The sequence below is a fragment of the Pinus tabuliformis genome, chromosome 2_2 (genome assembly GCF_031772625.1).
Source record: "Pinus tabuliformis cultivar Carrire ecotype Pingquan chromosome 2_2, CPIR1, whole genome shotgun sequence".
NCBI lineage: Eukaryota > Viridiplantae > Streptophyta > Pinopsida > Pinales > Pinaceae > Pinus > Pinus tabuliformis.
Window position 1 is genome coordinate 1,235,219,363 of NC_142300.1, and position 26,853 is coordinate 1,235,246,215.

General features: G+C 36.9%; 1 protein-coding gene across 1 annotated transcript in view; it reads right to left on the reverse strand.

The window, feature by feature from the left end:
* Window positions 1–26,418, reverse strand: part of LOC149197946 (ABC transporter B family member 25, mitochondrial-like) — a 163,588-nt gene extending 137,170 nt beyond the window's left edge. The window contains exons 1-2 of the mRNA XM_089408882.1: window positions 26,294–26,418; window positions 18,659–18,744 (exon numbers count right to left, since the gene is read on the reverse strand). Of these exons, the coding sequence (XP_089265008.1) occupies window positions 18,659–18,744; window positions 26,294–26,407 (200 nt within the window). The 5' untranslated portion in view covers window positions 26,408–26,418. The remainder of the gene's footprint in view (window positions 1–18,658; window positions 18,745–26,293) is intronic.
* Window positions 26,419–26,853: the final 435 nt, after the last annotated feature.

Consider the following 26,853-nt stretch of genomic DNA (forward strand, 5'->3'; position numbering starts at 1 on the left):
TTGTTGGATATCTGAAGATGTCAAAGGATATAGACTTATTCCACTTAAGTCCAAAAATGTTATCATTAGAAGAGATGTAAAGTTTGCTGAAAATATATCGGCCTGCGAGCCTGGTTCGGCGGATGTGCCACCTCTCCCTATCTCTTCTACTTTTGAAAATATTTCTTCTTCAGATGATGAAAGCGAGGATGAAAATACTCCCCCACCTTCTCAGGATCCTCCTTCAGCTCCTCAACTTCCAAACTGGGTCCGTGCTACTCGGGATGCAGCAGGTGATCTTGCCGGTGATCCTACAGATCAGCGACGTACACATTCTCAGTTCGAGAGAGCCTCTTCTTTACTGGCTCAAGCTTCAGTGAATTATGATCCTAACACCTTTGCAGAAGCTTCAGGCCATCCAGATTGGGAAGCAGCTATCAATGAAGAATATCATTCATTATTGGCAAATGTTACATGGGATCTTGTTCCTCTACCAAAGGGACGAAAACTTGTTAGATGCAAATGGGTTTACAAAACCAAGTATGGACCAGATGGGAAAGTTGATAAACATAAAGCTCATCTTGTTGCTAAGGGTTTTTCACAAGTTGAAGGCATTGACTATACTGAAACCTTCTCCCCTGTTGCCAAAATGAACTCTATCCGCCTTGTTCTTTCCCTTGCTGCCTCTTTCAAATGGGAAGTCCATCAGATGGGTGTTAAATCCGCCTTCTTGCATGGGGACTTGCATGAAGAAATCTATATGGAACAACCTATTGGCTTTATACAAACAGACTCCAGCCTTGTATGTCGGCTTAAGAAATCCCTTTATGGTCTCAAGCAAGCTCCTCGAGCTTGGTATTCCAAAATGGATAACTTTCTTTTAGAAAATGGCTTTTCTAGGTGTCATTCTGACAATACTATCTACACTAAGAAAGTGGGCAAGTCTCTTATCATTCTTGTTCTTTATGTTGATGATCTTATCCTGACTGGTAGTGATCTCAACCTTATAAACCATGTGAAGTCTAGCCCTAAAAGGAAGTTTGAAATGACAGACTTAGGACACTTACATTATTTTTTTGGTCTTCAAGTCTTGCAATCCAAGGAAGGTATTTCCCTTTCCCAATCCAAGTATGCCTGTGATATTCTACGCCATTTTCACATGGAAGACTATAAGCCGGCCCCTTCTCCCTTTCAGTCTGGAGTCAAACTTTCAGTCACTTGTTCTTCTCCTGAAGTTGATGCTACCTTATACCGTCAACTTGCAAGAAAACTTTTGTATCTAACCATACTCGTCCTGACCTTTCCTTTGTTGTTGGCCTTGTTGCTCGATTTATGCAAAACCCACGTGAAACTCATTGGAAAGCAGCTAAAAGAATACTTCATTATGTTCGAGGTACAGTTCAGTTTGGGATTCATTACAGTGCCGAAGCATCTCCTCTATTGGTTGGTTTCGTTGATTCCAATTGGGCTGGTGACCCTGATGATCGGAAGTCTACTGCAGGTTATGTGTTCACTCTTGGTTCAGGACCTATTACATGGGCTTGCAAGAAACAAGGTGCCATTTCTCTTTCTTCAGCAGAAGCAGAGTATCGTGGTGCCGTAGAAGCTAGTAAGGAAGCCTTGTGGCTTCGTCAGATCCTGTTAGAGTTTGGCTTTCAGCAGCAGCATCCGACTACACTTTGGTGTGATAATCAAAGTGCCATTCAACTATGCAAAGATCCAGTCCAACATCAGCGCAGCAAACACATTGAACTGCACATGCACTTCATCAGAAAGCTCATTCATGACCATGTTCTTGAAGTGCAATATTGTTCAACAGATGATCAAGTTGTAGACATCTTTACAAAGGCTCTCTCAGAGGCGAAGTTCACTAAACTTCGATTTATGGTTGGAGTTCAAGAAGTTGTCACTAAGGGGGGATAGGCTCTAGTGCCTCCTTCCTTCTCCTAATGTGTCATATTTGTAAATCCTTCAATCCTATCCCAAGTTGTTCTTAAGGGGGGATGTTAGGATATTCCGACACATAGGAAATAGTTAAGTACAACTTGGTCTAGTATAGAGTTAGGTAAAGTGTGTTTCTTTACTATGTACATTTTGTAACTTACAATCCGACGATCACGATATGTAGTGATCTGACGGTTCATTCTCTCCTCAGTATTACCGACACTTGATCCGTGGCTTAACACCCGATTGGTCCATGATCTCTATTTAAAGAGCATGGAGGGTCATTTGTAGGTTAACCGTTCGTGAGAGAAGCTTATGTAAATTTTCATTCCTTTATTAATAAATTGCCTGAAGTGGCCGCGTTGGCTCAGGCCGTGGACTGTTTCCCTCTTTGAGGGTTTTAACCACGTCAAGAGTACTGGTGTATTGATCTGCGATCTGTTTGTGAGCGGTGTCCTTTGGTGTTCTGTCTGAGGAACTTACCCTGTAAATTCCTACAAAAAGTAGGTTTACTTAGGTCGTTACATACATGACACAAATCTGCTGAGATCATTTACATTATACACATGCAGAAAGGGTTTACATAACATCTTGGAAGTCAGGCTGGTGATGATAGCTGAATGGCTCGGACACATCAATCAGGTGCTATCCCTTTTGCGAAAAAAGGGGGTGTACTGCTATGGGTCGTTGACATGTAATGGTCAACATCTGGCTCTACTTGGGGACACATTGTTGTACCGGAGGAATGTGAGAATCCAGAATCTGCATCCATGCAACACATAAGATAACATAAGTAGCGTCCATTCAAAAATCATCATATAACATTACGCACAGGAAAGATATAAGCTCTTCATTTATTAACTATCATAACAACATGAAAAACACAAATTTAACTACAAAATGAAATACTGAAATAACAGGGTATAAGGTTAGAAATACAATACAAAAATGCCTCATGGCATCAGATGTGTTCAATATAGTGCATATTGAGCATTTTCCTGCTTTCAGGCAAATTTGTTGGCTGTTTCTCAGATGTGCCATGTCCAATCCTACACACGGTAGGACTTTTTCCTATCCGAAAATCAAGTTGCTCGCGGCCATCAGATGGATCAAACCACTTTCTCATTCTCTTTCTCTTGCACCTTTTCTTTTGTGGCAGGTTGTGATGTTGATGATGATGCAGTCGGCGTACAACTTCCCTCTTGATCCGAAAAACACTCGTATGGAAAATTCAAGACTTCTGTGACCTGCGCTTCTTTATGAACCTGATCTGTTATGACTGGTGGATCAACCATGTGAGCATCAAGTTGATTCTTATTAATTTCCATTTTATCTGGGTCACCTTCAATTAGCCACTTTTCAATGGAACAAATGACCTCCTCATAATAAGATGGAGCTTGCTGCAGCAAACAGGGAGGCTTATGATCTGTTGACGTTTCCTTGTTAGTTTCATCCTCTAACTGATGCTAAAATTTCTATACCTGTATCTTTTCCATTGTTATGGCATCCATCTGGTTAGAGTGCTCCACCTTCATAGCATTGACTTCCTTGGCATGGTCTTCCTCCATGGTCAATAACATATTCTAAAGACATATTTGACCAACTTCCATGTCCTTTATAATTTTATCATTCTTTCCTTTCATGCCCATGAAGCAATTTTGCATATAGTTTATCTCTTTCTTATGATTTGCTTGCATGCTAGCTAACTGATTATTATAATCGAATCTCATGATGGTCCTTTCTTCATCCATAGTTGACAATCTATTCTGAATCAAACTTATTTCTTCTTGATAACTTGCTTTCATGGCAATCACTTGATTTGAATGATTAAATTCCACGATCATCATCTTTTCCTCTAGGGCTAATAACTTGCTTTACATAGAATTAATTTCCCTGGCATGATCAGTTGTTAATGTTGCTTGATTAAGTTGAGCCTGATTAATTTCTGCATTCTTGCTTACTTGAGCTTGATTTAACTGTATGTCTTTAACCATTTGAATTAAACTCCTTTAAATCATTTTCAACTTCTATAGTTTCCTTTACTTCAACTTTCGCTTTGACTTTGTCTTTATATCCATATCTATCTTCAAAGGCATCAATGAGTGATTGAAGAGAATCAAAAGTGTTATTAGGGAACTTAACATACCAATCAAAAGCATCTCTAGATAAGGTAAGAATGAAAATCTTCATCTTCACATCTTCATATTTAGAATATGGGAGACACTTGTCTATATAGAGGTTGACATTCTGAAGGTGAGCTTCGACAGTAAAAACATTGTTACCTTGAAAAGGAGGAAATTTATTGATCGCGTCACCAAAAAAAGAAGGATAGCCATCTGGAGCTCCCTGAATATTAGTAAAATCACAAGGAACAAACAAGTCATAATCCATGATGACAGGAAAAAGATGGGCCAAATGGATATCAGAGAGAAAGATCCTTGCTCAAGAAAATCAAAATATCTACAAGAAGCGAGCTTCTAGCAGAAATTATTGTAAGAAATGGAAGAAGTGGAGTCACCATTTGAGCATGAATCTCTCATAAAGAGACTAAAGGTGAAACCGAAAAAGTTAGTGGATGGAGGCAGATGGATATCCAGGGAGGACTCATTGTCTCGGATTAAATGAATGAATAAGCGGAGTCGCCACACAATCAGGAAACCAACCAGAATGTCTAGGTGCAGAAAGTGAAGATGAGAGATGAGAGATGATGAGAGTTAGGATGGTAAGAAATGAAGAGACAAAATGATGCCAGAAAAAGGATATGAAATGTCGTAAAGCCAAGGTCCAGTAAATTGATCCTTGGTGGCAATGCTAAGAAGTGTTGGCTTTGGCGGCTCAAATGCGAGATGAGAAATGAGAAGAATGATGAGGAAATGGTTTTGAATCGCAGAGAATAAAATATTGCTGGCAACGGCGCCAAAAAATGTTGTGCCGCTTGACGAGTTAACGAATGGTGGAAAATATGAGATGATTAGAGAATGTCGTGAGGACCAAAGACAGAGAAACTCTATCCCCGGCAACGGCGCTAAAAAATGTTGTCGCACAAAGGATCTGGGCACCGCGACAATGCTCAAAGTAAGGGTTGTCACTCTAATCCTAACTCACTCTGTTTAGACTCTCTCTTAAACAAGTCAAGGGGGGTAGTCCCTAAGGTGAATGAATGAGAATAGCCTGTGAAACACAGGCTCTAGGAGACTTAAATATGGACAACTTAACGAATGTAAATGAGTCCTAGTTAACTGATATGAATAAATCAAACACTAATGCGACCAAGACACAACCACAAGATAGAAATTATTATAGACGAGTGCCTTTATATTCAGTTAACCTTAGACTAAATAAAAACAATATATTTTGAGCAATTAAAATGTGGAAAAGCGACGATCATGAACAATTAAGTGTGAATGCTCAAAACTGCAATACATCTAGCAATTAAAGCCCATGATGACTTATGAAAATTAAATGTTAAAAAATGATTCTATATTAAAAATAATTTTCTTCAATAACCCAGATCTATAATTAATTATCTCTCTCCTATCACCAATATAATTTTTAAAACATTAATCGCAGTTGAAAATAGAGAAATACCACCACAAAATTTAAAATCTTACACTTAACACAAAAGACACTAAGGAACTTTAGATTAGGATTTTAATTATTCCTTAGGCAAATAATTTAATGTGGTAAATGAAGAAATTAAATTCTTAATATGACAAGTAAATCAAAAGGGTTAATAAATCGAAATTTTAATGGGCCATAGGCCACATTAAAAAATTTATTGTGAAAGCGCAAATCCTCTCCTAAGTTAATTCCTTAGTCACCAAAATTTAAAAAAAAATAGATTTTTTAAATGTTTTACATTTTTTACATTTTTAAATTTTTTATATTTTTTAATGTTTTATTTTTATTTTTTGATGTTGTTTAAATGAAAATAGAAATTAAAAGTCAAAACACATTTCTAAAGCATAAATAAGATAAAAAGATGTAAAACAAAAACAAAGCAAATAAAAATCTAATCTAATCTAATAAAACCAAATCGAAAGTCAACCAAGACAAAAATGAAATTCAAACAAATCGAAATGAAAAAATAAAAATCAACACCAAATCGAATTTCAAATGAAAATAAAAAATAAATTAACCCTAACCCCTAACACATATACAAATAAAAAGAAAAAGAATCGAATGCTTTGTTGTGTTTGTGCAAGTCAATGGAATGAAACAAGGAGTGCAGCTGACAGCAGCAGGTTGAGATAGGTCGATGGAGTGATAGCAGTGTTGGAGTTGCAATAAGTAGGGAGCCACAATGAGGAGCTACATGAAGAGGAGACCGCAATGGAGAGAGCCACGGGATGAGAGGGAGCAACGAATGGCAGTGAGAAGGAAGAAAAGGGTTGTGGGCTTGAGGAAATGAAGAGAAGGGAAGATGGTAGATCAAGGAAGAGCACACAGGTTGGGACGCGAGGGAGCAGAGGAGAAGCGTAAGGGACATGAAGGAAGGGAGTTGCAGATCGATGCAGTTTGAAGGAGAGGGAAGACATCCGCGGAAGTGGAAGGAGCAACCGACGCAGATGACAAAAGAGGATTCGGGAAGCAAGGAAAAGAGGATGTAGGGATGCAAGTAGCAAAAATCTCGAAGAAACGAAAGACGGCTAGGGTCTGGAAAGGAGCTTGAGCAGCATGGGAATGAAAAACGTAGGAATGGAGGAGCGATGGCAGCAGCATGGGAAGGAAAAACGTAGGAATGGAGGAGCGATGGCAACAACAAGGGAGAAGAAAAGGGTTTTCTCTATAAAAAAAAATCGAAATTTTGCAGCGAAACGAAAACCCAGCCAGCAGATCGAAAAACTCAAATAGATGGTAGCCAAAAAACCCCTTAAACTATTTCCATAAATTCTGATTAAAATGTTAAATCCTTTTGCTTCAGATTTATTCTCAAAAACCTCATGAAAGTTTCCAGATCTAAAAATTTCACAACCTTTGGACTGCAAAAATTTTAATCATATCCTTGCAAAATTGTTGATAACTTAGAGATCCAGATCTTACCCTCCAGGGCCTAAATCTGGACTCTACACAAATTTCCTCCTCGGATCTGTAGTTGCACGACAACAAGAAAACACCCAAACGATATGTACAATGATAAAAACTAAAACCCACAAAAACCCACGTTAGAAAAATAATTACAGAATTTACAAACTACACAAGAATGGTATATCTATCAAATCTGAGGAGTATGAGTCCAACTCTGCTCCCAAATCTAATAATCTAAGGCTTTCAACAGCAAGATCTATCAATTTCCCACACACAAAATTAAATTTTTAAATGTTAAGGAGGTGCTAACTTGAAACCCTTCGTGTATCACCAACAAAAGAAAATCTTATGATAAGCCCGAAATTAATTTTACTAGGCTCCTCAGAAAACACGAACCGAGAGTTGGGTGGTCCAACTAAAAACTTCCCCTTGTCAGGCCAGGGTAACTCCAGCTATTGATGAACGCAAGACAACTTGATATTTCACATTAGATAACAATTATTTATATACAAAAGAGACGGATCAGTTCATCTTCTAGATGACTGTCCGGCTTCACCTCATCCGTTTCGGATTAGGTGTCAACATTCCCCCCCTTAATCTGAAGGGATGTTGGTGAGTCCAAGCATCGTTCTGAATCTTTCAAGCTTTTCTCTTCCAAGCGCTTTGGTGAAGATGTCTGCAATTTGTTCGTTTGTGGAACAATGACGGAGATGGATTGTTTTGGCCTCAACATGATGTCGGATCAGATGATATTTAGTATTGATGTGCTTAGTACGATCATGGAACTTTGGATTTTTGGCCAACTTTATTGCAGATGTGTTATCAATCATGAGTGGAGTAGATTGTATTTGTTTTACTTGCAAATCTTCAAGAATTTTCCTGAGCCACACAATTTCTTTCGTTGCTTCAGCTGCTGCCACGTATTCTGCTTCTGTTGTGGAATCCGCTGGTACTGATTGTTTGCGTGATCTCCAGGAGACAGCTCCTGATCCAAGACTCATAGCATATCCTGAAGTAGATACCCCAGTTTCTTTGTCTCCATCGAAGTCTGAATCAGAGTATCCAATCAAGTTGAAGTCGTCCACCTGTGTATACTTGATTCCAAGGTCTTGAGTTCCCTTCAAGTACCTTAGAACTCTTTTTGCAGCAGACCAATGTCCCTCACAAGGCTTTTGCATAAACCTGGAGAGGATTCCAACAGCAAATGAAATGTCTGGTCTGGTAGTAGTGAGGTAGATGAGACTTCCTACAAGCTGTCTATACCTTGTTGCATCCTCAAATTCCTTTCCTTCAGTAGATGTGAGCTTCAAGTTTTGTTCCATTGGAGTAGAAAGGGGATTGCACTCTGTCATGCCAAATCTGTATAACAAATCTCCAATGTATTTCTTTTGAGAAAGAAATATGGACTTTGGATGTTGGGTTACTTCAATGCCAAGATAGTAATGAACATAGCCCAAATCAGTCATTTCAAAAAAATTTCCTAATTCTTTCTTTATGGATGCAATATAGCTTTCATTGTTCCCTGTCATTAAAAGATCATCTACATATACCACAAGATATACAACTGTTTTGCCAACTTTCTTGACAAATAAAGTTGCATCATCAAGATCAAAATGTTTGAAGTTGAGTTTCAGAAGATGCTCAGTTAGTTTTTCATACCAGGCTCGTGGTGCTTGTTTGAGGCCATACAAGGACTTCACAAGTTTGCATACTTTGTGTTCATGTCCTTTCACAGCAAATCCTTCAGGCTGGGACATAAAAACATTCTCTTTTAGATCTCCATTCAAGAATGCAGTTTTTACATCCATTTGATGGACTTTCCAACCGTTCTGAGCAGCTAGTGCAAAGAGTGTCCGGATGGTGGCCCATTTTGCTGTGGGAGCAAAAGTTTCCTCGTAATCGACCCCTTCTTTCTGTGCAAAACCTTTTGCCACAAGCCTAGCTTTGTGCTTGTCAAGTGAGCCATCAGCTTTGTACTTGTTCTTGTAGACCCACTTGCAGCCAATTGGTTTGGTTCCAAATGGAGGATCAACCAGCTTCCAAGTGCCATTCTTTATGAGGGCATCATACTCCTTTCTCATTGCTTCTTTCCATTCATCATGAGAAGCAGCTTCTTTGAAGGAAGTTGGTTCAAAATCTGTAGACAAGTTCAATTCACAATCATAAGTAACATCCATATCAACAGGTGAATTAGAGTTATCTACATCACCTCCATCTTGTCGGTTTGAATTTCGGGTTCCTGTTTTTCCAATTTCATCCGGATGAACACTTTCAAGTGTCTTTGTCAGCCACTTTGGGGGACCTTTCTGAGATGGTCCAGGCTGTTCTGTTGATTGAGTTGGGTCTGAATCAAGATTGAGTCTCCCAATTCTATCAATTACATCACTTAAAGCATCATCCGTTGTTGGAGTGTCATGCAGGGGAGATTGTTCTTCAGAAGAAGATTCCACATGTTGATCTAGTATAGGAATCCCCCCTTCAAGATGTGGAATCTGATTATCAAACTCTTGAAATGATTTCTGTTTTGTGAATCTATCCAAGCGATCAAGTTGCCGCTCAACAACATTGTCAGATTTGGATGATTCAAGAAAAATGACATCTCTAGATAAAACAAACTTTTTATTTACTTCATCATAAAGGCGGTATGCTTTAGATGTGTTTGAATACCCCAGGAAGATACACTTACGACTTCTTGCATCAAGTTTGTTTCTATGTACCTTTGGTATTAAAGCATAACAGGTGGAACCAAATATCCTGAGATGTTTTACCGAAGGAACATGTCCATACCACAATTCATAAGGAGTCTTGTTTCTTATAGCACTAGATGGACATCTATTCTTTATATATGCAGCACATAGAACAGCATCAGCCCAAAACATTGTCTTTACATTTTTGAAGAAAAGCATAGATCGTACCATATTCAAAATTGTTCTGTTCATTCTTTCAGCTACACCATTCTGTTGAGGATTATAAGGCACAGTTGTTTGATGTTTAATCCCATGTTGGCGAAGATAGTGTTCAAATTCATTTGATGTATATTCTTTTCCATTATCAGTGCGAATAGACCCAATATGAGATTGTGCATCATTTTCAATCCACTTATGAAAATTCTTAAATGTTTGAAAAGCATCAGATTTGTTCTTCAATAAGTAAACCCAACACATTCTGGTGTAATCATCAATAAATGTCATGATATATTTATTTCCATTTGCAGAAGGAACAGGCATTGGACCACATAAATCTGAATGAATAAGTTCAAGCTTCCTATGTGCTCTTGAATGTGAATCACGAAAAGACTGTTTGCTATGCTTTCCTAGAATGCAAGCATCACATTGTTTATGTTTTCTAGGAATTGTAGGCAAACCAGCAACACCATTTTTCTTCAACAAGCGGAGACTATCATAGTTTAAATGCCCAAATCTAGCATGCCATAATAAACTTGATGGAAGTGTACATTCTTCATGATGAGAAATATATGAGAAATGCTGTGCATGAGCAGAGGTTCCTTGCAGTTTAAGGAGTCTTTCTTCTTCTATACCCCTCATGACAAGTGAGTGGTCAGATGCCTTTCTTACCTCAAGCTTGCCATCAAACATGTGAATGGAGTGACCTTGCTGGCGGATGTGAACCAGGGACAGCAAGTTTCTCTTCAGCTGTGGGAGATATAGAACATGATCCAGAAGAAAGTCTGGAAGACCAGGCAGTTTAAGCCTGATTGTGCCAAGCCCTGATGGCTTGATTTTTGACTGATCTGCAAAGTATACTGCTCCATCAACATTGTTAGTGAAATCTTCAAAGAAATCTCTTCTATGAGTCATATGACAGGTTGCTCCTGAATCAAGCAACCAGTCATTTTTCGAAGAAGCAAGTGAAGCATTAAACAAATCTTCATTTACTCCAATATTACATTGTGCCTCAATATAGTGTGCAGATTCGGGTGCTTTACCTTTGTCTGAGTCATCAGTTTTACCTTTCTGCTGATTTCTTCTCTGCTCAACTTTGTCCCATGGTAGCTTGCATGTAGAGGCATCATGTGATCCATTTCGTTTGCAGCGAATGCAATGCAGATCTGCCTTTTCTGCTTGAGGATGTCTGCCCCCCCTGCCTCTGAAGTATCTTCCTCTTCCTCTTCGTCCACCTCTTCCTCTTGTAGAATCTTGAGCAGGCTGCTTTTCTTTATGAGCAAGGCAAACAGTCTCTTCAGAAGATTCAGGGACTGTTTTCTTTCCAAAGGCTTTCTCTCTTTCAGCAAACTTTTTCACAAGAGTGTCAAAGGTTATATCTTTAAGATTTCCATTTGCTTGTAAAGACTCAAGATAGTTAGAGTAGGTAGGATAGAGTGCTTTGAGAAAGGCAATAAGAGAGATATCCAGCTCAACCTTAGTGGATTTAATGTCATGCACTATAGATTTTATTTCAGAAGCAAGAGTAAGAGGATCATTATTTTTCAGTTCAAGAGTGAAGAGTTTAATCATGAGCTGAACAACTTCAAGTGCAGAATGTGTATCATAGAGTTCTTTCAGCTTTTGTAAAGCTTCAAAGGCAGTGGAATAGGATGAAATATGACGACTTACTTCCTCATTTACAGATTATGCGATCAATGCAAAGGCTTTGCTGTTCTTGTTTTCCCAAATGGCGAGTTCTTTGTCTGATGTGGGCTGCACAGGGTCTTTGTCTTCTTCTCCAACACACACTCCTTTCCACAGCTCATTGTAGATGAGGGTGTGTTTCACCATCCGAGACCATTCAGAATAGTTCTCCTTGCCAGTGAGAACTATTCCGACCATTGAAATGATTGAATGCATTCTGTGAAGAAGAGAAAAAAAATCTCTGCCAAAAAACACTTCTGTTGAGAGAAAAAAATCCTTATATGATTGCCTTATGCAACAGTATATATATAACAAGGGTGCTCAATACACTGTTCACTGCTCAAAGACTGGTCACATATATGACTGTATTACTGTTTTTAAAAAAATAAGGACTCTCACTGCTTTTCCATATATCAATATCTGAGAAAAAAATAGCGCTCATATATATGACTGGTTACATATATCACTCCTGAACAAAAGATGGCGCATATATATATATCACTGCTTAGACACTCATATGAAAATCACTGTAAAAAAAAAGGAGGGCGCTCATATACATATTACTTTTCACACATATTTCAATGTATATCACTGTTCTAGCCATAAAAAGGGCGCTCACATATCAATCTCGGCCTTGTCATTTACACAGGTGTCGGCCTTGTCTTCACGCCAACACAGTTCTGTCTTTAAATAAGGAAAACGCAGTCCACGGCTTCAAATAAAAAATGCAGTCACAGTCAATTAACAAGCAAGCACCGCGAGCTCTTCAAAGTTCCATCACAGATTACAAAAAAATATTTAATTCAGGTACCACACCAGCTATATTTGACAGAAATGTCACCGCCCTCGGGTTTCCATTCTCAATACCAACAGCCCAATAAAAAAAAACAACAATACCAACACGGTTTTGCACAGTTTTACACTTGGGCGCACCCACATCATGGGTTCCAGTCTTCGGCAACGCAGTCATCACAGCTATACCATGTCACCATGTCGGCTAATCGAACTCACACCATGCTTTCAAATAGTTACGTTAACAACCATCCATCTGGTGAGGAACAGGCATTAGACGATGCCAATGTTTATGAAATGATGCCAAAACTTTACCGCAGGCTTATAAAAACTATACGCAGGCTTATAAACTATACCGCAGGCTTATAAACTATACCATGTCAGAGCAGGTTTATAAAATGATGCCAATATTCAAAACTATACCGCAATTTTTTTTGAAAAACGATACCACTGTTTTGAATACCACTGTTTTATCCAAAAACGATGCCGCAGTTCTGTATAGTCTTCAAACACAGCTTTTTTTTTATAACCTTCAAACGCAGTCTCCACCGTTCAGAACGTCAGGCACCACAGACTTCATTTGCTTTCCACGCTCACCGCACCAGGTCAGAACGCGCCAGGGCAGTCAGAGGCAGTGGATTCAGGCAAAGGGAATCACGTCAGAGAGCGCCAGGGCAGTCAGAGGCAGTGGATTCAGGCAAAGGGAATCACGTCAGAGGGGCAGCGGATTCAGAGGCAGAGCTGCTCTTAAGAGAGGAGTTACAACTAATTTAAGAAACCTGAGCTCTGATACCATGTCAGGCCAGGGTAACTCCAGCTATTGATGAACGCAAGACAACTTGATATTTCACATTAGATAACAATTATTTATATACAAAAGAGACGGATCAGTTCATCTTCTAGATGACTGTCCGGCTTCACCTCATCCGTTTCGGATTAGGTGTCAACACCCCTAACACCCAAGGATCTAAAATCAAGATTTTCCTGCAAAATTCAATCCATCCATTAAAAATAGAGCGAGAAAATAATAAATAAAATTCAGACAAATGGAGATACCTTCTATCACGTTTAAAATTTAGATTATTATTCAAACCCCAACAACTGAGCAAGATACATGTACTCAAATCACTCCTTAGAAGCTATTATCAATGGCTTTAGAAAATTATGCAGGAAAACAACACATCTTACAGTATTCTCATGAAAAGTAACACCGGTAAAACTTAACCCCAAAGTCGTTCTTTATTATCAGAAAAAGATTACGCAAGAGCTTCTTGCTAGGCACACAACTCAAAGATCGGGTAGATCAACTGACAAATGACTTCATATTTAAAGATAAATCATCTAACAGCTAGTTCAAGTGATCCTCATCAAAGCAATCTCGACCATTGATGAGGATTAGAAATTCTTTTAATCTCATTCGTTGAAATATTTAATTCTTGAGGAAATTCGAATTTCTCAATTAAATGCATTTTAATTAACTCAAAAATTAAAATTTCAAGTTAATTTCCCCAAAATTTTGACTTTGACTTAATCCCAGGGATCAAAGGTTTAAAATTTGGAAAGATAGTTAATTTATCTTAGTCTTGAGACCTCTTAAAATTTAATTTTTTAAGGACTGATGAATTTTACCTTTGGAGAATTTAAATTTAACAAGGACCTAGAATTAATTAAATTTTTGGCCTAGGATTTTAATTTATTTTTTGCAAGAAAATTTAATTAATTAACCTATCAGGAGATAAATTATTTTTTCAAACCTCAAAACACTTTACATCATGATTTTCATATTTTTTACATCATAAGCGAGAAAACCCATTTATAATAGACCCTCACAGATTACCCATTTCTGCGACACAAATATAATCCAGCAGACCAAGCAATTTGTAATAAAATAATCTAACCAAATAATTAGGATTATTCTCAAATCACTTTTACATAGACTCGATCTAAAACATTAGGACTTGCATAAGATCCCAGTGACAAAATCCATTCTAGCTTTGGGGTAAGACTTAAGGAAAACTATTATAGATCTAACCCGAAAATATATGATAATGGAAATAAACCCAGAAACAAGAAGAGAGAAATAGATAGAAATGCTTCTCTTTATTGATCAAACTCTTAAGGTAGGGCAACACCATACATTCACTCCTTAAGGAAGGGAAGCACTCCACAAGCCATATGCCTGTTCATACAATAATCCTTGGCACCCTTCATGTGGAGTCTCTATCCTCTATATAGGCCTCATACATACAATACCGTGGATCATTACCATGGTTTCAACATACCATCAACTAATACCATGGGCCCATTACATTATTATTAACTACTTGTGGTCCCTTACATGATATGGGTTAACCACCTTATTTATTACTATGGCCCATCCCATTATTACATTATTACCTTGGGAACCTCCCTTGGTACCCCATATTATCCCCCCTAGGTATATAACATTCCACCCCCCTAAGCATGTTTCATCCCCGAAACATGGGAAGAACACAAATAATAAGACTTACTCAAAAGAGTAGTCCACTGGTACCATGCACGTGCATCTAGCCATCCAAGAGAAAGGTGAACCCTCGGTCTCGCTGGTGCCTCGCTCGCTTGAGATGGAAGTTGACTGTGGTAGCTCTTCTGTGTAGATGTGTAGTAGGTGGATCTTCGCTCCTCTCTATCTGTCCTGCGGGGGTTGTTGTCCGTGTGGCTAATTGGTTGCCATCTTGATGGTTGTCTTGCAGGGTGATGTGGGTGATGATATGTTGAAGTTTTAACCCACGGTGTCTTTCTCTTTAATTCACCCCTTACTGGAGCCTGACTGTTATGTTGTGGTGCCTGCTGTGGTGTCTTATCTTTCAATATTACTTCAACCACTGAGCCCTCCTCTGATGTATCAGCACCTGTAACCTTTTCTACTTCAGCCTCTGTTTGTGTTTGATTCGCTGGCTCATCATCTAATATGTCAAACCCTGGAACATCTTCTGCTTCAATCTCCTTGGACTCTACCTGTTTATTAATGGAAATATCCTGTAATGTAATTTTCTTCTTTTTATACCAGAGCTTCAGGAATTTCTTCTGTACATTAATATTGATAGTACCCACTGATTCCATCCAAGGGTATCCCAAAACAACATCCATGTTATCCATATCTGAAGCATAAAAATCACCATGAAACACATACTTATCCATAGAAAGCTACAAATCCTTATAAATTTGAACATCCTTATCATCAACCTGTGTATTTTCAATGTGTTTTGTTGGAACTTGCAATTTTTTTGCCAAATTAACATTGATAAAATTATTCTTGCAACTAGGATTGATAGAAACAATGATCTTCTCTTTCTGAATTAATCCATGAACCTACAATAAGGATATATCAGTAGAACATAACCCCTGACGTGTCTCATTCTTTTTTCTAGCACAAGACCATTTGTCCATAAAGAGTTTTTCAAATTCTTTATCCGACAAGTCGTCCAACTGTTTGATGCCAAGTGAGTTCCACCATCTGTCAGCCTCTTCTGTCAAATTAAGCCGTACTATAGCTTTCCAAAATATCCCATATTTGGACTTTATTCTTTGTATGAATTCTTCAATAGTAGGACCATTATCTTTTCCTGTAAAACATAGAGTCGCCATGAAGAGAGTTTTGAAAAAATTCACTTATTTGGAGAAAATTTGAAATTGTCACAATTCCGTTAATATTTCTCAGAATCCCTATTATTACCTGTTTTTGGAAATGAAACAATCATTCTGCATCTGCCCATGTGATAGAAATCCTAATCCAGGCACTAGAATTTCAGATCTGCGCTGCAACTCTCCCGCTGTCCCCAAAATTTCTGCAAAAAAAACTGATTTTAAATCAACGATATCTCCCTCATCCGGACTCCGATTCGACTGATTTTTTTTTTGAATTTGGGTATTTTTCACAAAGAATCCAGATCTACAATTAGATTTTGCAGATCTTGCACCAAGACATCCAGATCTGCGCCACAAACTCGCTGCCCTGAAAAATTGTCTGCAACCCCACTGATTTTTAGATCAGTGATATCTCCTTCATCCGGACTCTGATTCCACCGATTTTTTTTTGAAATCGGCTATTTTTTCACATAGAATCCAGATCTGCAATTAAATTTTGCAGATCTTGCACAAAAACGTACAGATATGATCTGCAAACTCGCCGCCCCCGAAATCCTGCAAAAAATAATAATAAAAAAATCTCCACGTTTGTGCCCAAGAAAGTGTTCTGATACCACTTGTTATAGATCTAACCTGAAAATATATGATAATGGAAATAAACCCAGAAACAATAAGAGAGAAATAGATAGAAATGCTTCTCTTTATTGATCAAACCCTTAAGGTAGGGCAACACCATACATTCACTCCTTAAGGAAGAAAGCACTCCACAAGCCATATGCATGTTCATACAATAATCCTTGACACCCTTCATGTGGAGTCTCTAGCCTCCATATAGGCCTCATACATACAATACCATGGTTCCCTCATACCATCAACTAATACCATGGGCCCATTACATTATTATTAACTACTTGTGGTCCCTTACATGATATGGGTTAACCACCTTATTTATTACTATGGCCCATCCCATTATTACATTATTACCTTGGGTACCTCCCTTGGTACCCCATATTATCCCCCCTAGGTATATAACAAAAACTCTGCCGACCATCCGAGAATGGATCAGTGAGACAAAAAACCTCCTAGAATGTAGATCATCACTAGAAAAGTAGGTTTATCTAGGTCGTTACATACATGACACAGATCTGTTAAGATCATTTACCCTATACACATGCAGAGAGGGTTTACATAACATCTTGGAAGTCAGGCTGATAATGATAGTTGAGCGGCACGGACACATCGACCAGGTGCTATTCCTTTCGCAAAAAAAGGGGTTGTACTGCTATGGGTCATTGACATGTAGTGGTCAGCACACCACATTAATGAATGCCCAAAAGTATCCACGATAAGAAAACTACAATACTTAATTACCAAATAACAAGGCATACCTTTAGGTTCAAAAAACCCACTTCAAACATTTGATCATAAAAGGTGGGTGAGGGACCACATAGTTGGCTCAGTTCCCGGAGAAATGGCACAATGAACTAGTTGGTGGCTGCAAGGGGTTGTTGGCTCCCTGCTGAGGACCATCTTGGAGAAAATTTTTCTCCTAGAGATATCACCCACAAAATGGTGAGTAACAAAAACCATAGGTTCACAAACCATAAGAGTATTAAAGTGGGCCAATATTTAATGTTAAAGTCATCAAAGTACTTCACACAAACATCATCTTTAGATGATATTTTATTCAAAAATGAACTTTCTAACTTAATAATCTAAAAAACTAGATATGACCATTACACATATACTCTAATAACAAATAAAGATCTAAATCTTATAAAAAGAAAAATATCAAAATTTCACCTTTCACGTATGCTGCACTAAAACAGAGAGAAGAAGCAAGCTAACACCCATGTTACCGTTTCCAGGATCAGTTGATGTTAAGCACATTTATCCATTTTATTTTAGCAGCATGAAGACCCATTTTATATTTGTAAATACTAAAGATGGTGCATAATCAATGCAAAATTGTATATTGTTTATCTTTTGCAGTAGGTGCAGAAGACAACATCATAATTTGAAATTTAGCAGCTACAGAACGTAATTTTAGAGAAACTAGTAAGCCCAAAAATTTACATATCTGTAGGAGTTTAATTTCAAGTTTCCACGCATAATAATAAAATAATAAAATAAAATTTTCACTAAGAACACCCAATAATAAAATTGATGATGATTAGATTCCACATGTAACAATTTAACTGAAGTAGTGAGAAGTGGACTACATATCTAGAATGATCAATAAAATGGTTAGAATGTTCATATGGATACTTGATATTCAGAAGGACACACTCTACAATGTCAATACAGTTTCAGATAAGCTTTTATACGAAGACTGTAAGAAGATATTTCTTTCTACAAAAAGCTCTGAGAAAACAAAAAAATTCCAATTTTATTGAAGACATTTTTTCATTTCCAATTATATCTGATACAGCAGAAACGTACCATTTAAACAAAGAATATCAAGCTTCATATTCAAATAAATCTCCAAACTGACATGTGCTTCTAACAGCTGAATAAGTGTTGCTTATTTTCAACATGAAGAATAACGAAATACACACACCAACATGTGAATATTAAACTGAGGTGATTCACCTCAACAAATATAAACAAGACTACGACCTGACAAAATACAGAACATAAACGGACTTTAGAGAACAACCAGCATTGGCTCAGACATCAATCTTCAATCTCTTACTTACCCAAAGTGCACATTGTCAAATTGAATTCTTCCTCCATCGAATTGTAGAGGTTTTGTATGTGGTCCATCGCTGATGGCTGCCTTTTCCTGCAATGAAATTCTCAAATTGATTTTAGAACACAGTAGTTCAAACTTATATGGCCTAGCCATGCGTTCAGATTATACAATCAAAGGCATTCAATGCATGTGACTCTATTGATTGACTAAACAATTCAACAAGTACTAAATCATATAGTGGTTCAAGTTAACACATGATTTGTAATCACATATATAAATATTTACAACCATTTTCCAACTGATATCTCTAATAGAATTTGTTTTTTGTTTTACTACTTCCACAACAAAACAAGATACAAATGCTCCAATTTTTGTGCATGCAAAAATCACTTAGGAGTTTTTGTAAAATTTTCGAAATATTAAAAGGGGGAAATATTATTTTATGAGGGAAGGGAGAAATTATTATTTTAATGGGATGGCGGCAAAATAATGTTTTATTGGAGGAAGAAGGAAAAATATTATTTTAATGGAAAATGGCGGCAAACTAATATTTTATTGAGTAAAGGAAAATTATTATTTTATTGGAGAATGGCAGCAAAATAATATTTTATTGAGAAAGGATTCAAATTACTATTTAATTTAAAATGGCGGCAAAAAGTCTCCTAGTGGAAAATGGGCCCCACCAATAAAATAATAGGGAAAAAGAGAGAGTCTAGAAGTTAGAAGGAGGTCAATGGAAAATTATAAATAGAGGATTGGGCTCAATTGGAAGGCATTCTATTCCCGACTATCTTATTGCCAATTGAAAGAGACTCAAGTGAGTTTCAAGCGAAACCCAAAGGCTAATTTCGGTGGACTTCGAGTGCCACTCTAGTTAGCTCTTGGGGAAGATTATCTCAGATCTTCCATGGTGCTTATTGTAGAGCATCTACATCATTGAATCAGTTGTTTGTAGGGCCATATCATCTCTAAGAGGGTCGATTTCATCTCTTCCAAGAGGGCCGAGTGTCAAGCTTTTGAAGGTTGAAATTTGAAGGGAATTTGCCAAAACCGAGTGCACAGAATTGGGGACAAATTCTCTACCCATTTCTAGAATTAATTTATACCCTGAGATCAGAAGTGTTATGTCCCTATAATACTAGTGTATTCCCATTATTTTTATTGTTATTGTAGCCCCTTATTGTTATTGTTGTGCCCATGTATACCCCAGTTGTTATCGTTGTACCCCTATAGAAGCCCAATATTGTTATTGTTGTGCCCTTACATTATTATTGTTATGTGGGCTATGATTATATTGTGACCCCTCAGACTCCTATATATACCAAGGAGGTCTTATCATTTGTATCATCTAAGAATTGTTTATTTATATAATGTAAAGGAGGTTTCCCCCTCGAAGAGAATAATTTTGAAGTCGTTGATTTATTTATTTGTAAGTTGGTTGAATAACATTTGGTATTAGAGCTTTGGATTCTACTGTTTTGCTTCTTCAAACAGGTCATCTTGGCATTTTTGCTATAATTTTTTTCTACAAGGCTTCAAACGCTGAAATTGAAACCACATGGAGCCAAAATATTGGTGAACTTCAAGTACGAATTTCAGATCTTGGTTCATTATATTTTCGAAGATATGATCCAAGGAACATAGGGTTTTTGCAGGCTCCAGAATTCCATCTCAAATAGGTGACTTGAGGAAAATCGTCATAACTTTCTCTCCAAGCATCAGATATGAATTTCATAAGATGTGACTGAAAGTTCATGGGCTATAGTTTTTTGTGTATCATTTTCAAGGTCGAAAGTTGAAACAGTGAAACGTGGCAATCTGTACAAGTTCACTCTACTGAACCAGTCTATAAACAGGTCATCGTGGGAGAATGGGCATAACTATTTCTCGAAGAATCCAATCTCACTCTGACTTGTGGGGTTCGAAAGAAGACTCAGAGGGCTACCACAAGACGAAATTTTAGACCTTGGAGATCCAAAATTACAAAAATACAACAACTTCAATATCAAGCTCCTAAAAACCAAGGAAAAAATGTGTATTTTTTTAAATTCATAATGACCCTCATGAGTTCTAAATGTTGTTTTCGGAAGGTCTTCAGTCTTCATTCAGATTTGATGATATCCTGAACGAAGATCCAACTTGGTGAAGTAAATTGATCCATGCAATTCATCAATGACAAGAATGGGAAACTTATCTTTAATAGTAAGCTTGTTGAGCTCCTTATAATCCAGACACATGCGCCATGATACATCCTTCTTGTGCACCAATGCTACTGGAGCAGAGAAAGAACTTTGACTAGGTTGAATTATACCAGCCTCTAGCATTTCTGCAACCATACGTTCAATTTCACTCTTTTGGGCATAGGGATATCTGTACAGCCTGATGTTTGGAGACACACTTCCTGGAATCAGATGAATAGCATGATCATGATCACGAATAGGTGGGAGACCTTTGGGAGTCTCAAATACCTTGGAATGATTGTCCAAGACTTTTTGGAGATCTGGAGAAATAGATGATTCCAATGTGGAAACATCTAGCGAACATAATTGTGCAATTACACCACTTTGTTCCTTTTTTAGAAGCTTTGTCATACCGTTAGAGCTGATTATCTTTCCCGGTTTCCCTGCAATACCCCTTAATTCAACTTTCTTTCCTTCCACAGAAAATTTCATGAAACGTTATTGAAAATTAAAAGCTATTGTATGCAAGGATTGTAGCCATTGGACTCCTGGTACAACATCAGCACCTCCCATTGGAATGGAAAGCATTGGGCTAGTCAATAGATATTCTCCCATGGATAGCTTGATATTATGGCACTTTCCAAAGCAATTTATCCTTCCTCCATTTGCAACCATCACCTGACACTCTGGTGCTGGATATAGGAAACAATTCAATTCTTTTGTTATCTTACAATGAATAAAATTGTGGGTACTTCCTGAATCAATCAACACTATTACCTTTTTCTTCTTGATTTGTCATTCTATCTTAATGGTTTGAGGAGTGGTAATTTCAGCGAATGCATTACAAGATATGGTCGGATTCATTTCTTCTTTATCTAGGCTTTGTTCCTGGAGTATATCCTCTTATTTTGACCTTTCTTGCTCCTTTTCTTCTTCCTCTTCACAATCGATGTAGAATAATTTCTTCTCAGCACACTTATGACCTCTAGTGTATTTGCTATCACAATTGTAACAAAGCCCTTTTGCTCTTTTTTCTTCCAATTGTTGTGGTGTCAACCTTATATGTTGTGGAAGACTACGGGCAACAACACTTCCATCTTTATAGTTGTGAGTGGTATGCTTCCTGGTTGCCTTAATGTTGCTTTCCATTTTTCTTGCTAACCTGAATGTCTTCTCTAATGAATCAGGTTTCCAAAAGCGAACATCATGTTGGATATTATCCTTTAAAATCCCTATGAACACATCAATCCTATGCTCCTCTGGAATATTTTTTACTCTTATGTTCAATTTTTGGAACTCCTCAATGTGCTCCATTATTGAACCCTTTTGTTTGAGACATATCAATTGGCTAAAAAAAGTGTTGCTTTTTGTATTCTCATAATGTGTTGTCAATTCTTCCATAAAAATTGCCCAAGTGATAATTTGTTTACAAGAGCAAAGCCATTGATATCATACAAACTGATATGGTTCCAAATATAAAGTTGCAATACATACCTTTTGTGTGTTTTGCACATTATTGAGATCGAAAAATTGCTCCATTTGTAATATCCATGTTGCGGGATCCTTGCTATCAAATTTCCCCATATCGATTTTTGGAATATGGTGGGTGTTTGGTCCAACATTAGAGTCTATGAAATCATGATTAACATTTCTTTTGTTCTCATCATGAGTTTCCTTTACTACCCTTTCACCATTAATAAGCATTTCTTGTAGAAACTTTGTCAAATCTATCTTCAAATCTTCCATGCCTATCTTCAAATCTATCTTCAAATCGTCCATCTTAGCTTCCATGCCATCCATCTTAGCTTCCACGCCCTTTATCTTAGATTCCATGCCATTTATCTTAGCTTTTGTTAGCTTTTGTGAGAGTGACATTTGTTGCACTTGGTCTGGTAATTTTGATATATCATGTAGCATTTCTTCCTCTTCTTCATGAATCATGCTAGCACTTTCAGGTTGCTTACTAGGTGTTTGCATTTTCTTTCCTCAGGGCATCAGTTACCAATAATAATGCTCTACTGTGCCCTTTGAATTCTTCAAAATAATTTTTTTCAAACCAAGCTTAAGAAAAAATTTAAAAAAATCTACACACCTTTTTTCACTTTGTAAGAGCTCGATATTGCCTCTGATGTATCTCTATAATATCAGATCATCCAGTTCTGAAATTGCAACCTACAGTAACCCTCTGTGTCCTCTTTCCAATGCCACCAGTCTGATCTAAATTGGATTCTCCAAGGAAGAGTTATGCCAAATCTCCCACAGTGACCTGATTATAGACTAGTTCAGTAGAGCGAACTTGTACGACGTACCACGAGTCACTGTTTCGATCTTTTTCTCTGAAAAAATATACAAGAAACTACAGTCCGTCCTCTTTCTGTACCTTCTTACGAAATTTCAATCCAATGCTCAGAGAGAAAGTTATGACAATTTCCCCCAGGCCACCTATTTGGAATGTAATTCAGGAGTCTGCAAAAAAACCAACTTCCTCAGATCATATCTCCGCAAATATAGCGCGAAAAGCTCTGAAATTTGGACCCGAGGTTCAGTGCAATTTCTTCTCAAATGGGTTTTTTTTAGCTTCTGAAATGTCGCAGAAAAAAAGTTATAGCGAAAATGCCACGATCACCTATTTGGAGCAGCGAAACCTTAGAATCCAAAGCTCTGATACCAAATGTCATGAAACCAGTTCAAAAAAGATAGAAGAGATAGATCAACGCCTTAGAATTCAGCCTCTTCAAAGGGTCAACCTCCTTTACATTACATAAATGAACAATTCTTGGATGTTTCAAATAACAAAACCTCATTTCTATATATAGGAGTCTAAGGAGTCACAATATAACCCAACCGACCTAACAATAATAATATAAAGCCACAAAAATAACAATAGAGGGATTCTATGGGGCACAGTGATAACAATATGGGGACAATAGGGGCACAACAATATTAATGAGGGATACAACTACAATAGTAATGGGGTAATCACTAGTATTATAGGGACCTAACACAAACTTCAAGATTTGGGCAAAGAATGGCAAAAAATTACCTGCTTAGATGGGTATAAATTAATTAGTATTTTATCTGATAAAAAGATGATGATGTTACATTGAACCCCTTGCCTATTATTAGATCCCATCTGCCTCTTCATAAAACAGTTGTCACTAGTAAATTTATTATTTTATTATTTTATAGTTAAAAATATATATTATTATTATTATTACTATTAAATTTCTAGTAAAATATATTTATTATTGTATTCATATCATAAGGATTTAGAGGGATTTTTTAATATTATTTAATTATTATGTCTTGTTTAAAGTCGCATTGACATTATTTTAGTGTTTCACTGGATGTGTCCTGTGAAGTGGGGGATGTGCTCCCCACGTTTCCCACACTTGTGGGATGAGAAAAGCCTACGGAAACTTTTTTCCACAAACCTCTACTGAAGAAACTCAAGGAAGTGTAGGAGGAAATGTTTTCTCAATGTGGAAGATGTTTTTCTCCAAAAAGAGTGTTTGTGGACATCTCCGTAAACTTTGCCTAAAATAAAAAAATTATTATATGGCAAGCCTAACATTCAACCCTAAAGTCCTACTAATGCTATGTAATTAAGGGTAATGTTAAATTATTAAAGTAAAAGGATGAAAATGAAAGGTGAAGTTGTTTCAAGATGTTTGAGAATGGTTCCAACAACATTGTATTTGATCTCACTCAAAATCTAGTAGACTTAACAATTTTCGGTATTTCGAGATTGGGGAGATTGCAATGATTCTATTGTATTCTATCATGTATAAGGGTATCTAACTAGTATTAAATCAAGAGAACCAACCTCTCTATGTACCTCGATGTTGGTGGCATCAATTGTTGTACTCTTCTGCCATGACCTTAGTAAAAATCTTCAAATCACTCGAACAAAATCTCAATTTGGCATCTTAAACTTTTTCTATCTTATTTTAATGCTTAGAGGGTGATATTGATGATGAGGATCCCAAAAGAGGCAATAAATTTGCCAATATGTAGGTATTTGTTGTAGCATCATTTTTTTAGACAACAGAGGCCATCTAAAGCCTCTTTGCTGATGTATTTTTGTTTCAAAGATGGCTTGCACTCATGTTATTTTGGTTATATGTACCCTTGCCATATACATATGAGAAACATTTCATAGTTTTGTATAATGGTTCAGATTCGTATAGATGTACATAAATATTTACGTATTTTTTCAAAATTTGAATATTTCTATATGTTTTGGTTGTCCAATTTTTTGGTCCAAGTTTTTTCCGTTTCCGATTTTGAGGTCAATTGTTCCAATCAATGATCTAGTTTCGATAAATTTTGAGTCTATACTCTAGATATTGATGGCCTAAGACCGAGTCTGAGTCTTTGACTTCTTACGTTTTACTATTTTTGAGTTTTAGTAAATTTCAATTTACTATTCCAATCTTTAGACTTTAATATCTGCTATTTTGCCTAGTACTAATCAACTTCTAAAATAATAAATGATGAATTTAAATCAGTGTATATTTGAATCATTTATGATGTATGAACCTATGTGTGTGTGTGTCTATATATATATATATATATATATACACAGAATGTAAGGCAGAATTTAATTAGTTTCTACAATGCATATATATGTATATATATACACAGATACACACACATACATGACATCCCCTCAAATTTCCCTAAAATTTGGGGGCACATCCCCCTATGCATCTCCCTCTTCCCACATCCCCATCCCAAAAACTTGGTGGAACATTAAATTATTTTGGTTATTAGTAGACAGTATTATTATTTCATTTCATGAAATGTCAATGTCCTCATATCTTTTTAGCTGATGTTTTCCATTCAAAACGTCGTTTTACAAGTTTATGCAAATCCAACTTTCAAATAAATGGACAAATATGCTTGGCAGGCTTTCATAAATTATTGAAATGCGTAAACAATCCTCACACTTAATTCCACCAAACACATATAGCCAATATAGCTGTTCATGAAATTTTATTACAGCTAATATTTCCAGAAGGAAACATTTACAAAAGTTTCACCTTCACATCTACAACCTCACCATAACTTTGAATCCATTAGCGTAAGAGTGTAAACTCAACGTGACTGCACGTATCCATTTTGATTAAATAAAAAATGACAGCCATTTAGATTTTTGTCCCTAAATACTATGACTACCATTACTCTTATTAACTTTTGTTTATCACTTAACAGTTGAAAAAAGTTCCAGCGGTTGTAACAACCTAATTATTCTTTCATATGTGTTAATCAAATTTGCATAACTATAATATCCCATCGTAAATAGTTCTGATGTCTCAAATACAGAGAATCTCTAAAATCTTACATAAATCCAAAACGTATTTTTCAGTGCTTTGTGCCCTTTACAAAATCGGCATTAAACAACCTATTATTTTAGTCACAACATAGTAAAGTAAAATAAGTTAAAGAAGGAATACCTCAAGAAGAGAGAACATTGACTGCATATCAATAAGACTTTGCCGCGTCTCACGATAAACGGTGCCAAGGAAATTGAGTGGTAAAGAAAGTTGAAAAAGCAAACCATTTACCATAACCTGTGAAAATTAGAGTCATATTCTTGCCAAAATAAGTGACAGAAATGCTACTCCAGCTATAAGACCAAACTCAGTCAAAACAATAGTTCCTTGAACTCAATGCCGGTATGCAATGAAAGCATGTTTAAATCACAGTTCACAAGTGCGGTTTAGCATAGCTTGTGAATTATTTATTAGTTTATCAAAGTATTACCAGTCGAAAGACGATTAGTTTTATTCTATGTAGCAGCAGACCAAATTTCGACCAACTATGAACAAAACTGACAATGATGCAAATTCACAGGCTACTTATTTACTCATCAACTATGAGGGTTTCTTACTTACTGCAGGAATTCAAAGATTCTTTTCGGCTACCATTTCATGTAATATAAGGTGCTTCATATTTGCATTTGATTTTGCACTTACAGGTATGGTTTGTTTGTGTAGATGTATCATGGCGACTG